Source organism: Mesoplodon mirus (assembly GCF_964341445.2).
Source record: "Mesoplodon mirus genome assembly, chromosome: 6".
In the NCBI taxonomy this organism is placed as follows: domain Eukaryota; kingdom Metazoa; phylum Chordata; class Mammalia; order Artiodactyla; family Ziphiidae; genus Mesoplodon; species Mesoplodon mirus.
Window position 1 is genome coordinate 88585594 of NC_138982.1, and position 15257 is coordinate 88600850.

A 15257-nucleotide genomic window follows, 5' to 3' on the forward strand; every position below is an offset into this window, starting at 1 on the left:
GTATTTTCAAACTTTTCCCAAAACACTCCTCAACCTATTAGAGTAATGGATCTTTTGAAACTTTCTCAGAGGAAGGGTAATCACTCTTCTATATCTGAGTGCTGGAGGCTTCCATTACCTGAATTTCTAATCATTCTTTAACAACCTTATATTTAACAAACCCCTCTTCCTTTGAAGCCTACACTATCCTTTTATACCAAGCTCTTCCTCTCCTGTGGCTGTATTCTATTGACCTCCAAAAAACTCCTTCACACTTCTGAATACTTGGTATCTGGATAAAGTCTTACTGTTTATACCAGTTCTTTCAAGTTCCTAAGAGAATGATCTAACCTATATTCTGTTTCAATAAGAAGGAAATGAGACATCTACAGTAGCTGAATGGTGCCTTAAGCAGGATCTCGTAAGACTAGGATCTGGTCTTCTGCTCCCTAGATTCAGACACTGAATTTCCTCAGCCCCGCCAAATGTGAACAGACTCAAGGGAAATGACTCTCTACCACTAAACACACAACAGTCTGTTTACAAACAAGGCATGACAGTTTCTTAATTTGTAATCGAGCTTACGCTTTCCCTGGCATAAATATGTCTGTCTCCTACAGTCTCTGAATCATAGTGAGTAGGGGAATCAGGCTGCTAAAAAAGACAAATTAATCAAATATACAAATCTGTATCTTAAGTATAATGATAGAGACCTGCACAGGGTGCTATGGGAAAAAACGGAGTTCCTTACACAGAATAGTAGGTTCAGAGAAGGCAGGCTATTAAGGAAAGGAGATGCTTGAGTTGAATTCTGAATAATGAATAGGAGTCAAAGTAGAGAGTATGTGAGTGAACAAAAAGAACAAGGGAAAACTTAGAAGCAACAATGTGACACATACAAGGAACATTATTCCTAATGGCAGGAGCTTAGGGATGGGTTGGTCAGGATGGAGATTGGAGAGATGTTAAATCTGTGTGGAGGATATGGAAAATGAGACAGGAGACACAGACATGAATTAAATAATAAAGGGCCTCATGGGTCAGGCTATCTCAACCACTTCCCTGGCATCAACTACCATTCATAGTCTAATGATTCCCAAACTCATGTCTCCAGCTCAGATTTTATTCCCAGCCTCAGATCATATAGACAACTGATGACTGGATTTCTACAATAAAATACTGTGCAAACATCTCAAACAGTATATTCAAAACAAATGTATCATCTCTAAACCTACTCTTGCTTCAAAATTCCCCTGGAAACCTAATTTCCCAGGTTGGATTCCACAATCATTTTTGACCACTCCTACTCTCTTAGTTATAGTAGGTTTTCAATAAATTTTTTTAAATAAATAAATAACGAATTAGTAATTTAGTAGGTATTTTGAATATTTTATCTCTTGGAATAGATGTTTCAATATTTTAACCATTTAGTTTCAAGTTGATATGCTCACTTTCTAGTATTTTAGACAAGTAGAATCTTAATGTAGATCAGAGAAAACCTAATGATTAATGTTTCAGTTATTATGGAAAATGGTGTAGTAAAAGCAAAAACAAATAAGATAATACAATTTCTTTTTAAATTGACAGATAGCAGCAATGCAGAAGGAATATTTTTTACATGCCTGGAATCTATTTGAGTTAACAATTACGTTAATTGGCATCATAGATGTAATGCTTATTGAGACAAATTCTATTAGTTATCATACTTTTGATTTGATTCAAACAGTGGCTTTTATAAAAGTTGTTCGATTTCTTCGCATTCTACGCATTTTGAAGGTAAAGAACCATTAAATCATGCAGTTTCAAACTTCTCCTGACTGCTTCATGAAATATGGACTAAAATCAGTTTACTAGTTTTATGGTTTCCACTTTCTGTTGGGCTGATGTTTATATTTTAGATCCCTTTGACAAATTAAGTTTTATAACAGATTATATTATGAATATCCAAGTTATATTAGAAATTTGTTTAGCACATGAAAGTACAGAAATACCCATCACAGCTTCTCCTTTGAATAGAGAGCACACAAAAACTCCAAAGTAATGTTTATTCTTATGAATACCTGAAATAAATGATGGAAATCAACAAAACAAACCATGTAGCAACAAAGCAAATAGTATACATTCATACAAATTTAGAAACCGAAAAATACACATTTTGTGTTATATAAACTCATAATATTATAAAATCACAGCATCAAAAATGACCTTTGACTGTCTAATTAATGTCTTCCTATAACAAGTATAATGAGTAGTTATTTATTTCTATATGAGTGTGGAGATTATGGAGCATGGACAAGAAAACTTAGGGATCAGCCAACTCTGCTGAAGTTAGGAGACTGTACAAGAGTAACAGATAACCTGGGGACTTAAACCCTTAGCAAAGAAACAATGAGAAGTTAATTGTGGGGTCAAACAGGGAGTATAGTTGTGGTGGACTCTCACTCAAATGAACCATCTAGTGAAAAGTTTAGTGGGAGGTTTAGCAGGTAAAAGTGACAGTACTTTATAGACAGTCATTTTATGGCCTAAGCCCAGAAGATTAATCACATTGTTTTCCAAGAATTTAAACCAGTTGAAAATAGCATGCAATTCTCTCTAAGGGAAATAAGTAAAGAATAAAGTCTTAACTTCACAGAGATATCTAATATTATTAGTTATGGGGAAATAGCTCTAACCATGAAATTATAGAGATACTATGAATAAAATAACTAAGAATTTTGACAAGTTACTATAGTTACCATTGAGAGCATGTCATTTTTTATTAATACCTATTTTAAACTAACCAACATAAAATCAACTATAATTTGTACAATTTATATTAAATAGTGGTCCTGTTTTTTTAGCTCGTAACACCAAAATTGCTGCAGATATTAGATAAAAAGATGAGTCATCAGCTGTCCTTTAAGTATGCTATACTAAAAGGATATATCCAAGGTGAAGCAGACATAATGACTATAATTGATAAGATTGCAAGTTCTAAACAGGTTAAACAGGTGAGGAAAACTTTAAATACTAAGAAAATGGTTTATGTCCCTCACCCCTCAGTTTCCCTCACCCATCATGTCTTCTGTCTAGATATGACTGTTGACTCCTGGTTTGCTAAGAAATGTCTGTAAAAACTGAAACTGATCAACATTTAGATTACTCAAAAGGCTCCTTACTGAAGTGTCTATGCCATATTAACAAGTTATGAGGATCTTGGAGCATATCTTTTTGTCCTTGTGGAGCTGTCATGAAACCCGTGTGCAGCGGTCAGCTTCTGTCAATGCAAGTTCCAGGATCTGTCAGGCTACAGATGCATTAAATAGGAAATATTGGAGGACAATAAGTGATGGCAGGGTTGAGCCAACAGACCTTCCTCATAATTCCCAAAGTCTCCTTCTATTTCTCTATATTCCTGATTTTCCCACAGTAAATAATGAAAGAAGTAAAGGATGGGGATATGGCAAATGGCAAGAAGTACCAATAACTTACTTAGAGGGAAACCACATCTAATTCTCTCATTATACAGATGAGAAAAATGAAGCCAAGAGAGGTTAAATGATTATGCCCAAAGTCACACACATAGCTGATAAACAGCAAAGAGAATACTAGGGCCTAAGTTCTAGACCTTATTTTTCATTTTCTCAATTAGGCAGATTATATGTCCCCACAAATTTGCCATCTATGTGGAATTAAGCAGTCACCTTTCAAGATAATTTAGAACATTTGAATGCTATATTCTTTTTTTTTTTTTTTTTTTTTTTTTTTTTTGCAGTTTGCGGGCCTCTCAGTGTTGTGGCCTCTCCCGTTGTGGAGCACAGGCTCCAGACGCGCAGGCTCAGTGGCCATGGCTCATGGGCCCAGCCACTCCGCAGCATGTGGGATCTTCCCGGACCGGGGCATGAACCCGTGTCCCCTGCATCGGCAGGCGGACTCTCAACCACTGCGCCACCAGGGAAGCCCTGAATGCTATATTCTATATGCTATATGCCCAAAGCTTTGTAGTTGAGCACATTAACACTCAATATGTAGTTGAACACAAAGAGCTGTATCTTTTCTCTCTTCACCACCTGTAACTATAAAACTATTTTGCTGAATTTTGTTACCTTTTATAACCACTCATATCGAGGATACACAGTAGAAAATACAGAAGGACTTGAATCTCTAAGATATTGGTCAGTTTCAGTCTTCATTTCTGCTCCCACATAGTTTGGTTAAAACTTCTATCTCATTTAAGGTTGAAAGCCACACCTGTTTCCCAAATTTGGAGGCTCTCAAAAATTGAATGGGAGAGTACCTAGCATGCCTGCATTTTTCAGAATCAATAGTATTCTAAAGTAAGTTACTTTAAGAAAAAATATACGACTTACCTTTAGGCTTCTCTAAATTAGCCTAAGTAATGCTGCTTCTTATCCTCTCCACCACTCTTGCTGGAGTAAAATAAAATTCATTGCACAAAATTCAATTCTAATTCCTGAAAAGTTCCCCATCATATATTTCTTTAAAGTTATTTTTAAAATTCATTTTATTTATTTATTTTTGGCTGTGTTGGGTCTTCATTGCTGTGTGCAGGTTTTCCCTAGTTGCAGTGAGTGGGGGCTACTCTTCGTTGCAGTGTGCAGGCTTCTCATTGCAGTGGCTTCTCTTCTTGCGGAGTACAGGCTCTTGGCACACGGGCTTCAGTCGTTGTGGCACATGGGCTCAGTAGTTGTAGAGCATGGACTTAATTGCTCCACGGCATGTGGGATCTTCCCGGACCAGGGCTCGAACCCATGTCCCCGGCATTGGCAGGAGGATTCTTAACCATTGCACCACCAGGGAAGCCCTAAAGTTATTAATTTAGGTTAAAAATTCATCAGTTGCAAATGTAAGGACATTTTATAACAGTTTTGTCTCCCAAAACATTTCTTTTGTTCCATAGATGTTATTAAGGAGGGTAACGAAGAATACAGGACATGCTATGAAAGAGCTAGGTAGGTACCTCTCACCCTAAAGATCTAACATGACCATCTCTTATCATCATTTCTTCAGAGAGGCAATGGTTTTGATAATGAAACTGATCTTTAAGGAGACCTACTTACTATCAATAATAAAATGAATAACTTCAACAATCAACATGATCGTATCTTTGGCTGGATGAGAATAGTGTAATATTACCCCTCCACATTTCTTCTCTCTGCCTTATACCACAATGAAGGCCTTTTAATTTCTGTTTAAAGAAAACACATTTGCATGCCATGGTTATGCATGTCTTTATCACTTTATAAATTCTGTTTTCTTCCAAACATACCTTCCTGAGCAACACAAGGAAAGAAGCTATTTTTTCCTCCATTTGCCACAGAGTTGCCATCTGAGGATTTAGGCTTTAAAATGAGTTGAAATCGGAACAGAGCCTCACAGATCACTGATGTGGCTGCTAGGAGGCTCAGTGCCCAAACGTGACAACACCCTGTTCTCTGAATCACACCAATTCATGGTCCTAGTGCAGCACAAATCCTGGGAGTGAGACAGACACATCCCTATAGCACAGTGTTTATGTGTATGGAGAAGAAGGGGATTTGGTACCAGATGGTGGACAACAACACAGCAAGCCTGGGAATGAGGCCAAGCATGAAAGATCTTGCATGACAGATAGTTGTCAAGCCAGACAAGAGGTCATGCCCGAGTAAAAGTCCTAAATGGGTGAAACTCTCATGGGCATCCAGGAATCCACATCAGACAGGCAGGAGAACATAGATAGATGAGTCATCTAGATGCCCAGGCAGGACTGGTGGAAATGATCCAGGAGTGAGAGAACTTGATCAGAAGCCATATTTAAGCACACAGTCTGTAGTCAGAAATCTTCATTCAAACAGAATAAAAAATTGGGTCATGAACTCCAGACCTAGAGCCCAGGAGAGCCTCTCAGTATCCAGCATAGGTGCTTCTGTATAATTTTGATCCTAGGACTAGGGCTGTCTGTCTTTCATGGGCTTAGACACAGGTATGGGCTGCCAACAAGAAAGTGTCAGGCAGAATTCTGTAACTACTGGTGAATTTTGATTGATTGTAGAGGCCTCTTCAGGGAGAGATATATTTCCCTGTGGTGAGGGTTATACTCCATGGGTTAAAAGAAAAAATATTAGCTTACTGTCCACATGAAATATTTAAGCAATGTCCTATTTCCTCTGAAAATATTTTGTTATTTTTCAGGCTACTTAGAGTATGACCACCCAGAAATCGCTGTCACTATGAAAACAAAGGAGGAGATTAATGTCATGCTCAGTTTGGCTAGAGAAATTGTTAAGGTTTTCAGGTTAAAAGGAATTCTTCATAAAATAGAAGGTTTTGAAATTAATAAGGTATGGTAGAATATTTTCAAAGCAAATATACTTACTCGATATATAATCATTTATGATCATCAAACCTACTTTTGGCTCTTTCCAATATAGGCCATTCCTGCAATATAAATATATAACTTAAAATAGTTGTCTTAAAAAAAGCACCTACCAGAGAGAGTTTCCTTCCTGCAATTCTATTGGTCAACTTCCCTTTCCTTTCTTGCCATAGTGAGGGAAAACTTCTTTCTATGCTTTGCACCCAGACTAAATGTATAATGAAACTATTCCTCATCCTAGCCTAGACTGGGTATCAATATGTTCCTGGGAGTTACCTGTGACACTGAAACAACTTTTTCCATAAGAACTATGATTTATAAGAACACACAATTATAGGGTAAGAATTAATTACATTTCCTTTCTCTAAGTTATTTAAATGGTACTGTGACATGTAAAAAGTTAGAGAGGGTCCCAACTCATTCTGTAAGTATAAAATTTATGCCCCAAATCGAGAATAGTATAAGGGAAAAAAAGTTATTATACTTGTGAATACATATATAAAACTTTTTAACACAATAGTAGCTAGTTGAATCTGGCATAATACACTATGACTAAGAAGGTTTTGTCTCCCAAAATAGCTATATAACTCAGTTATTAAGAGATCAAAGAAGAAAAGTCATTTGATAAAATCCAATTCTCACTCAGAATGTTCAAAGGCTAATAAAAGAAGTAACATCCTTAACTGGATTAAAAGTATCTATTAAAAATCTGAAGCAAACATTGTATTAGATGGCAAAACATTTAGAATTATTCCCATTAAAGTCAGGAAAAAAGAAGAACAGTATCACTCCACGTAGTGAATGCTGTGCTTATAAGTCTTAGCCAGATCAAGAAGAAAAATAAAAGGAACTTGAGAGATGGAAGTTTTGGAAAAAGGATAAAACTGTTATTGCCTATTGATTGTTTAATATAAAACCCTAGAGAATTAACTTAAAATTGATAATATAGGATCAATAAAATAATTCAATAGGGTCTCCAGAAACAATATCAACTTTCAAAATTATTCCACAACTAAAGAAAATGTGGAAAAATATTGTATTCACAATAGTAATTAAAAACTCTAAATCCTTAAGAATGAAAGTAAGGTAAAATATGTATAACGCCACGTGGCAAGAACTAAAGGGCATAAAAAAAATAAGTCTCCTTGAAAACAGGACCATGGAAATTATAGCATCTGAGGAATAGAAAGTAAAAGATTGAAGAAAAGTGAGCAGAGACTAAGGGACCTGTGAAATACCATCAAGTGGACCAACACATGCAATGTATATGTCCCAAGAAGACAAGAAAGAGAGAAAGGAACAGATGGGAAATTTAAAGAAATATTGGCTGAAAACTTTCTAAATTTGATGTAAGGCATGAATATTAACATCCAGGGAGCTCAGTGAACTTCAAGTAGGGTGAACTCAAATAGACCCACATCAAGGCACATTGTAATCAAATTGCTGAAAGATAAAGAGAGAATTTTGAAATCAGCAATAGAGAAAAAATTCATCACATACAAAGGATCCTCAATAAGATTATCAGCAGATTTCTCATCAGAAACTTTGGAGACCAGAAGAAAGTGGGCTGATATATTCAAAGTGCTAAAAGAAAAAATAGTCAACTAAGAATCCTATATCCAGCAAAAATGTCCTTTAGAAGTGAGAGGGAAATTAAGACATTTTCAGACAAACAAAATCTGAGGGAGTTCATTACCACTATAACTGCCCTGAAAGAAATTCTAAAACATGTCATGAAGATTGAAATGAAAGGACATTGGACAATAACTCAAACCCATATGAAGAAATAAAAATCTCAGTAAAGGTAAATACATGGGCAATTATTAAAACTAGTATTATTGTAATAATTGTGTCTGACTCCATTTTTTTGTTTTCTATATGATTTAAGAGAGTAATATATTTTTAAAGTAATTATTAGTCTAAAAGCTAGAATTATAGCTTTGGCTTGTAATGTCATATTTAAGAGATGAATGCATTTAAAAAATTTTTTAGTTTGTGTTTTGGACAGACAACACATAAAGATATAATTTTATGACATCAACTGCAAGTGGTGGGGATGAAGCTGTTAAAGGAGCAGAGTTTTGTATGTTATGGAAGTTAAACTGTTATAAATTCAAATTAGAGTGTTATATTCTAGGATGCTAAATGTAATCCCTGTGGTAATAGAAAAGAAAACAACTAAAGAATTACATATAAGTAAATGAGAAAAGAGTTTTAAATGTTTCACTACAGAAAATCAACTAAATACAAAAGAAGACAGTAATGCAGAAAATGAGAGACAAAAAATGATACAAGATAATGAAAAGACAATCCACAAAAAGGTAGAGGAAATTTTCAAAATAAATATATCCAAAAAAGGGCTCATGTTCAGAATATATAAAAATATCTTACAAATCAATAAGAACAGGACAGAAAATTCATTTTAAAAAAATCAGCAAAAGATTTGAACAGGCACTTCCTAACAGAGAATATTCTAAAGGCCAATAAACAAGAAAAGATGCCAAATATCATCATCATAAGCTTAATGCAAATTAAACCCAAAAGTAAATACAAGTACACAACCATCAGAATACTTAAAATTAAAAAACAAAACAAAACAAAACAAACAAAAAAAACCCTGACAATACCAAGTGTTGGCAACTGGAACATTAGAGTGGGAATATAAACTGATGCAATCACTTTGGAAAATTATCTGGCAGAATCTACTAAATTTGGACATATACATATCTTAAGACTCAGAAATTAGATTATATAACCATATATACAACAGAAATTAGTACATATGTACAGCAAACAAGTACTCACTGCAGCATTTCAAAAGTCCAAAACTGGAACAGCCCAAATGTCAACCAACAACAGATAAATAAAGCTGTGGTATATTCATAAAACATACTGCTACACAACAGTGAAAATGAAATGAATGAATGTTTGCTCCTTGCAACATTATAGATGAATCTCAGAAACATAATGTTGAGCAAATGAAACCAGACACAACTAAGTACATACTCGTTGATTTCATGCAGATAAAGCTCAAAACCAGACAAAGCTAAACTATGGTAATAGAAAAAGAGTGAGTAATTTGGGGTAGAAGTAATGACTAGAAGAGAACATAAGGGAGGATTCTAGGGTTCAATAAATGTTTTATTTTTTAATCTGGGTGCTAGTTATGCAGATATTTTCATGTGGTAAATGTTCTTTGATGGACATTTATGATTTGTGCACTTTTTCCATATGTGCTATACTTCGGTAAAAGATTTATTTATTTTTCTTAGTTTCTGCTTTATAACAAAGTGAATCAGCTATACATATACATATATCCCCATATCTCCTCCCTCTTGCGTCTCCCTCCCATCCTCCCTATCCCACCCGTCTAGGTGGTCACAAAGCACCGAGCTGATCTCCCTGTGCTATGTGGCTGCTTCCCACTAGCTATCTATTTTACATTTGGTAGCTGGGACCAAGTGAGAGAGTGGCATGGACATATAAGATTTACTTTTAAAAGTAATTTGTGACTTCAGAATAATGATAACATAGAAAAATACTATAACATGGGAGAGATTGAAGGTTTCCATGGAAGGACAAAAATCTCAGAAGAGCAAGAAAAGGAAATAGTATAAAACCATAATTGTTTTAAACATTCTGTGAACACCAGTTTTGTTCATCTCCTTTCTTAACTTTTGTGGTTTTAGTTAATAACGGCCAGAAAAAGAGAGATACTTGATCTTCAACCTATGTACAAACCTCTTACTGTTGACAAAGCACTCTATCATATTCCATGGCTAGATAAAGACCAAGACCATATAAGCTTTATTCAGGTAATATTTGTATTTGCTAGTAATACTATCTCTAATGTATCAGCAAATGATATTTTAAAAAGTAAGGATTTAACCATGATACTCTTTGGTTTTAAATTATCTAAATGTCATTGATTACCTGTAGGATAAAATCAAAATCTCTTTCCATGACATGCAAAATTCTCCCACAGTCTGCCTCCTGCCTACCTCTCCATCTTTACTTTCTGTTACCCATGTGTCATATACCCCATACTCTATTTATACTGAACCACTCATGGTACCCCAAGAACTTTATACTGTTCTTTAATTCCATTCCTCTGTGAGTGCTATTTACTTATCTTGAAATGCTCTTTGCTTTCATTTCCCCCCCCAAACCTCCTCTGCTTATTGCTTCTCTGGAAACACCCCCACCAAAGGTACTCTGAAAAGCAGGCTTTAGAGTCAAATACCCCACCAGTAGAAGAACCTCCTATGGTCCATCCAGAGTTTGGAGGACCAAAGGAATCACCACTGTAACTATATACCTTTATTATAGCATCATTATATTACATTACATTACAATTATCATCTTTACATCTCTCTCCCCTACTATAATTTTTACCTCATCCAGCTTTTGAATATTCTACTCCTACTATATAGCATCTCACATAGCAGGTGTTCAATAAGTGTTTGTGGGATGAACAAATAAACAGATTTAACCTGTTCTATTAACATCTTTTTCTATATCAAATAAGTACCAAAAGACAAATTATATTTTTTTCATCTGCTTAAAATATTTTGAATGAATAAATTTTTTTATTACTTCATCAGCTGTTTAGAGCACGAGTATGTATAAGACACCTATGTGCCATTAGCTTGCATCTGTCCTATTTTTCATCCAAATGAAATATTTTCATCCTTCTACTACATTCTTATTCCTAGATTAGATTGTTTTCTAATCTATATATGAACACCCCATCTGAAATTACATATACCTGTGAATATCCACCTTCTTCTCTTTGTTAGCCATAATCCCTATTTTCTCTTACAAATTTATTACTACACAAAATTTCAGATATTTTTGAGTAACATTTACTTTAAAAATGTACAACTTTTTAAAAAATGTAAACTCCAATCACCACTAAAATATTATTTATAGCTTATGTATTTGGTGATATTTTTTAGGAAAGATCCAGAGTTGTAACATTTGATTGTGGAAATGATATATTTGAAGAAGGTGATGAGCCCCAAGGAATTTATGTAATTATTTCAGGCATGGTAAAGGTAAGGCAGAGACATTTATAAATGCACTTGTGAGCACTAGTTAAAAAGTTACATAATAGAGAATAAATACCTTTCAATGTTAAGAATTCCATTATTCCTTTTTTTGGACAGCAGCTGTTATCCAAACAACAATTTTCTTCCTCAGACACAATGATAATACCAGCCATCACCTTTAAGCCATACATTCCTATTGATAACAAGAAACCTCAAAGGATCAGCATTAAGATGAAAAGTTATAATATAAATTGTTATTTACCTTATGTTTGAGTTGGGCTTTTAGCCATTCTAAGACAGGTATAGGTTGGATGAGTAGGTGGGATCAGAAAGATCAGAGTATTTAAGAATGCTGTCTTTCCCAAATCATTGCTAATTTAATAAATTCACTTTAAAAGTTATGAGTAATACATGTTCTCAAACAATATATAAATATTAAAACTGTTAAAACCAAAGGGGGAAAAAGCCATAAATTAAATAGTTTTAGTAAATTAACTGAAATATGTATTTTTTTCTCTCTTTGTTCCTGAACAGCTTCAAAGATCAAAGCCAGGTTTGGGAATTGACCAAATAATCTGGGAGTCAGAGGAGAAAGATGACCAAATAACTTACACAGACTTTGTGATCAGTGGGGCAATAATAGGAGAGCTAAACTGCTTGACTAATGAACCCATGAAATATTCTGCCATCTGCAAAACTGTAGTGGAGGTCAGAAAACATCACCTTATGTCTTACTGTTGTACCTTATTAAATATCTAGTACAAAATTTAAGGTTTTTTTTTTTTTTTTTTTTTTTTTTTTCCGTACGCGGGCCTCTCACTGTTGTGGCCTCTCCCGTTGCGGAGCACAGGCTCCGGATGCGCAGGCTCAGCGGCCATGGCTCACGGGCCCAGCCGCTCCGCGGCATATGGGATCCTCCCAGACCGGGGCACGAACCCGTATCCCCTGCATCGGCAGGCGGACTCTCAACCACTGCGCCACCAGGGAGGCCCTAAGGTTATTTTTGTACTTGTATATATTTATAGTCTAGCGACAATTTTTTTAAAAATAGGGATGATAAAGAAATAAAACTTGTTATAAAATTTTATGAACACACTATAATGTCCGAACAAAATGTTTTGTAAAAGTTAACCTATCATATTGAAACAAGGATTTAACCAGAAAAACTGGTTATATGAGGTCTCTCATGGAAAAATTAGATGGGATATGCTAACTATCAATACCATAATTTGGAGGGTAAGGAAGGGAAAAAGTCAAAGAGCTGGGATTTATTACTAGAAAATTTGAGCAAAGTGGATGGAAGTTTCCTGACACACAATTGAGGACAAAATACTCAAAGCAGCAGAGGCTCCCACTGGCCTAATGTGAACTCAGAAAAAATAATGACTGTAAATAACTGAACCTCCAAAATATATAAAAGCCCATAAGTTGATAATGGCACCTATTTTTTTATTCCAAAAAGGTTGCTAGGATATCAACTTATGTCTCTGAAAATGGATTGCTTCTTTTTTTTTAAAGGACAGTCTTTTATTTATTATTTTTTTTACTATATATATATATATATATATATATATATATATATATATACACACACATATATATATGTATATATATATATTTTTTTGCCATGCTACACAGCTTGCAGGATCTTAGTTCCCCAACTAGAGGTCAAACCTGGGCCCCTGGCAGTGGAAGCCCAGAGTCCTAACCACTGGACCAGCAGGGAATTCTGGATTGCTTCTTTTAAAAAAGAAAAAATTAAACATTTATCTTGCCTTTCCTCTATGAACTCTTTCAAGGAAGCTAAAAAGAAAAAAAAATGATGAAAAATTCTGTGTAGAAGAATTCCAGCTAACAAATGTAGAATGACAGAATTATAATATCTCCATTTTACCAGCCCTAATGAAGTAATAAACCTATTCAACAATCACCAATTGATGCTAAAACTACTAAGAAGAATGTTAATGGGAAACTTTATAATGAAAAACCAGGGTCACGCTACCTAAGGACAATCTTAGCATCACTAAAATAATGACAACTGGGGCATCACATACTTCATGATCTGATGCAACAGAAGGACTAGCACCATGCAGTCTTCTTGCACGAGAAAAGAGAAAACCACAAGCCTCTAAATCCAACCAGTTTACAGAAAATGCAGGAAGGAGAGAAACAAGTTAATTGACACCAGGAAAGAATAATTAGCTAAACCTAAAATGTGGAAGGTCCTACAGGCCAAATGACCTGTTTCTTTTTTTTTTTTTCAACAAATCAAAGGAATAAAAAGGGAGGGGAGGAGGAAGAAGGCAAGGGAAAATTTTTAAAGTCTCTATCATTCAGCAATGCATATTAGAATATTTACAAGTGAAATTACATGATGCTGGGCATTTGCATAAAAATACTCTAGCCTTTTGCTTCTGGATATAATGAAGTTACTGAGAACGTGGTAACATATTCATCATAAATAACTATAGAACTTGATAAAATATATGAGACAAATATTTTCAGTCATTGGAAAACAGGCAGTGTTAAGTTTGGAAACCTCAAGAGAAGAGAAACTTACAAGTTAAGCCCCACATCCACCCTGACCCTCTCACTGGGACAGTTTCCAACCAAAGTGCAATAAGAAGCCAAGAGGAAGGCCATGATCCTTCTGAACTGAAATGGGAGAGATTAGAAATTGTGGCAGCTAAAGTGGTTAGAATCTGTAGAGCTGGGCATAGGAGCAGGAGTTGCACACAGGAAGAACTGAGGAATCTGTGTGGTGGTTCTCCACAAGTCCTTGGTTGAGGGATAGGGTGCACATGCACAAGATGAGACAAAACTAAATTATCAGATTGCTAAGAATGGACCAGAGATATTAGAGGTCAAGGAGTGCCAGGGATTTGAGATGTTTAAGGTTCTGTCTTGCCAGAAAGGATAGAACTTTTAAAACCTCAGGCATGCAGGTGAGAGAACAGAAGGAATAGACCTTAGGAGTAAATACCATGATCTAGTAAGGCTAGCTCTAGATTTACTATAACAAAGATTGAGAGCAGGCTCTGGCAGTCTTCACAGTGGAGACAGAATTTGGAGGTTAAGTACCATTAAATTACACAATCATGGAAAATACCTAGAGTTTTCTACTGATTAAACAAATCAACCTATACAACCTATACAAGCTCAAGATTATCAGACAGTAAATGAAGGGCCTACTACAACAAAAATAAGCAGTGCTCAAAGGAAGATAACAGAATCTGGAATCTCTACAATTTATCATCAGCAATCATGAATTACTAAACAAGCAAAGAAACATGAACGTGTGACCCATAGTGTGTGTGTGTGTGTGTGTGTGTGTGTGTGCATGTGTTTGTGTCAGGGGTAGGGGAGGTTAATAAATAAAAAACCAACAGTGAGATTGTCCAGAATATGGATTAAATGAAGACATGAAAGAGCTAAGAATAGATTCAAAGAACTAAAGGGAAATATGTTCAAGCAACTAAAGGAAAATATAATCTTTATGAGAGAAGACATAGGAAATATTGAAAAATAGAAAAGAATCTAAAGGAAATTTTAGAACTTAAAAGAGTAGTTTGGAGATGGCAGTAAAAAAGAGTCAGGAAAGGAAAAATGCCACTAATAAAGGCAAATATATAGTAAAAGTTGTGGATCAGTTAATTAAGCTATTATAAGATTAAAAGACAAAAAATTGTAAAATCAACTATAACTACAATAAATAGTTAGGGATAAAGATGAAGATGTAAAATATGACATTGAAAACATAAAACCTGAGAGAAGGGAGTAAAAAAAGTAGATATTTTAGAATGTGTTTGAACATAAATGACTATCTGTTTAAAACAAGTAGATATAGCTATAGATCAACATATATGAAC

General features: G+C 35.0%; 1 protein-coding gene across 1 annotated transcript in view; it reads left to right on the forward strand.

Moving 5' to 3' along the window:
- The window catches only part of SLC9C1 (solute carrier family 9 member C1), a gene marked incomplete at its 3' end in the record, with an annotated part of 106126 nt that overhangs the window by 73324 nt on the left and 17545 nt on the right, over window positions 1-15257 (forward strand). Inside the window, exons 16-22 of the mRNA XM_082624359.1 lie at window positions 1567-1755; window positions 2823-2972; window positions 4883-4934; window positions 6154-6302; window positions 10027-10152; window positions 11296-11394; window positions 11923-12096. Coding sequence (XP_082480485.1) covers window positions 1567-1755; window positions 2823-2972; window positions 4883-4934; window positions 6154-6302; window positions 10027-10152; window positions 11296-11394; window positions 11923-12096 — 939 coding nt within the window. The remainder of the gene's footprint in view (window positions 1-1566; window positions 1756-2822; window positions 2973-4882; window positions 4935-6153; window positions 6303-10026; window positions 10153-11295; window positions 11395-11922; window positions 12097-15257) is intronic.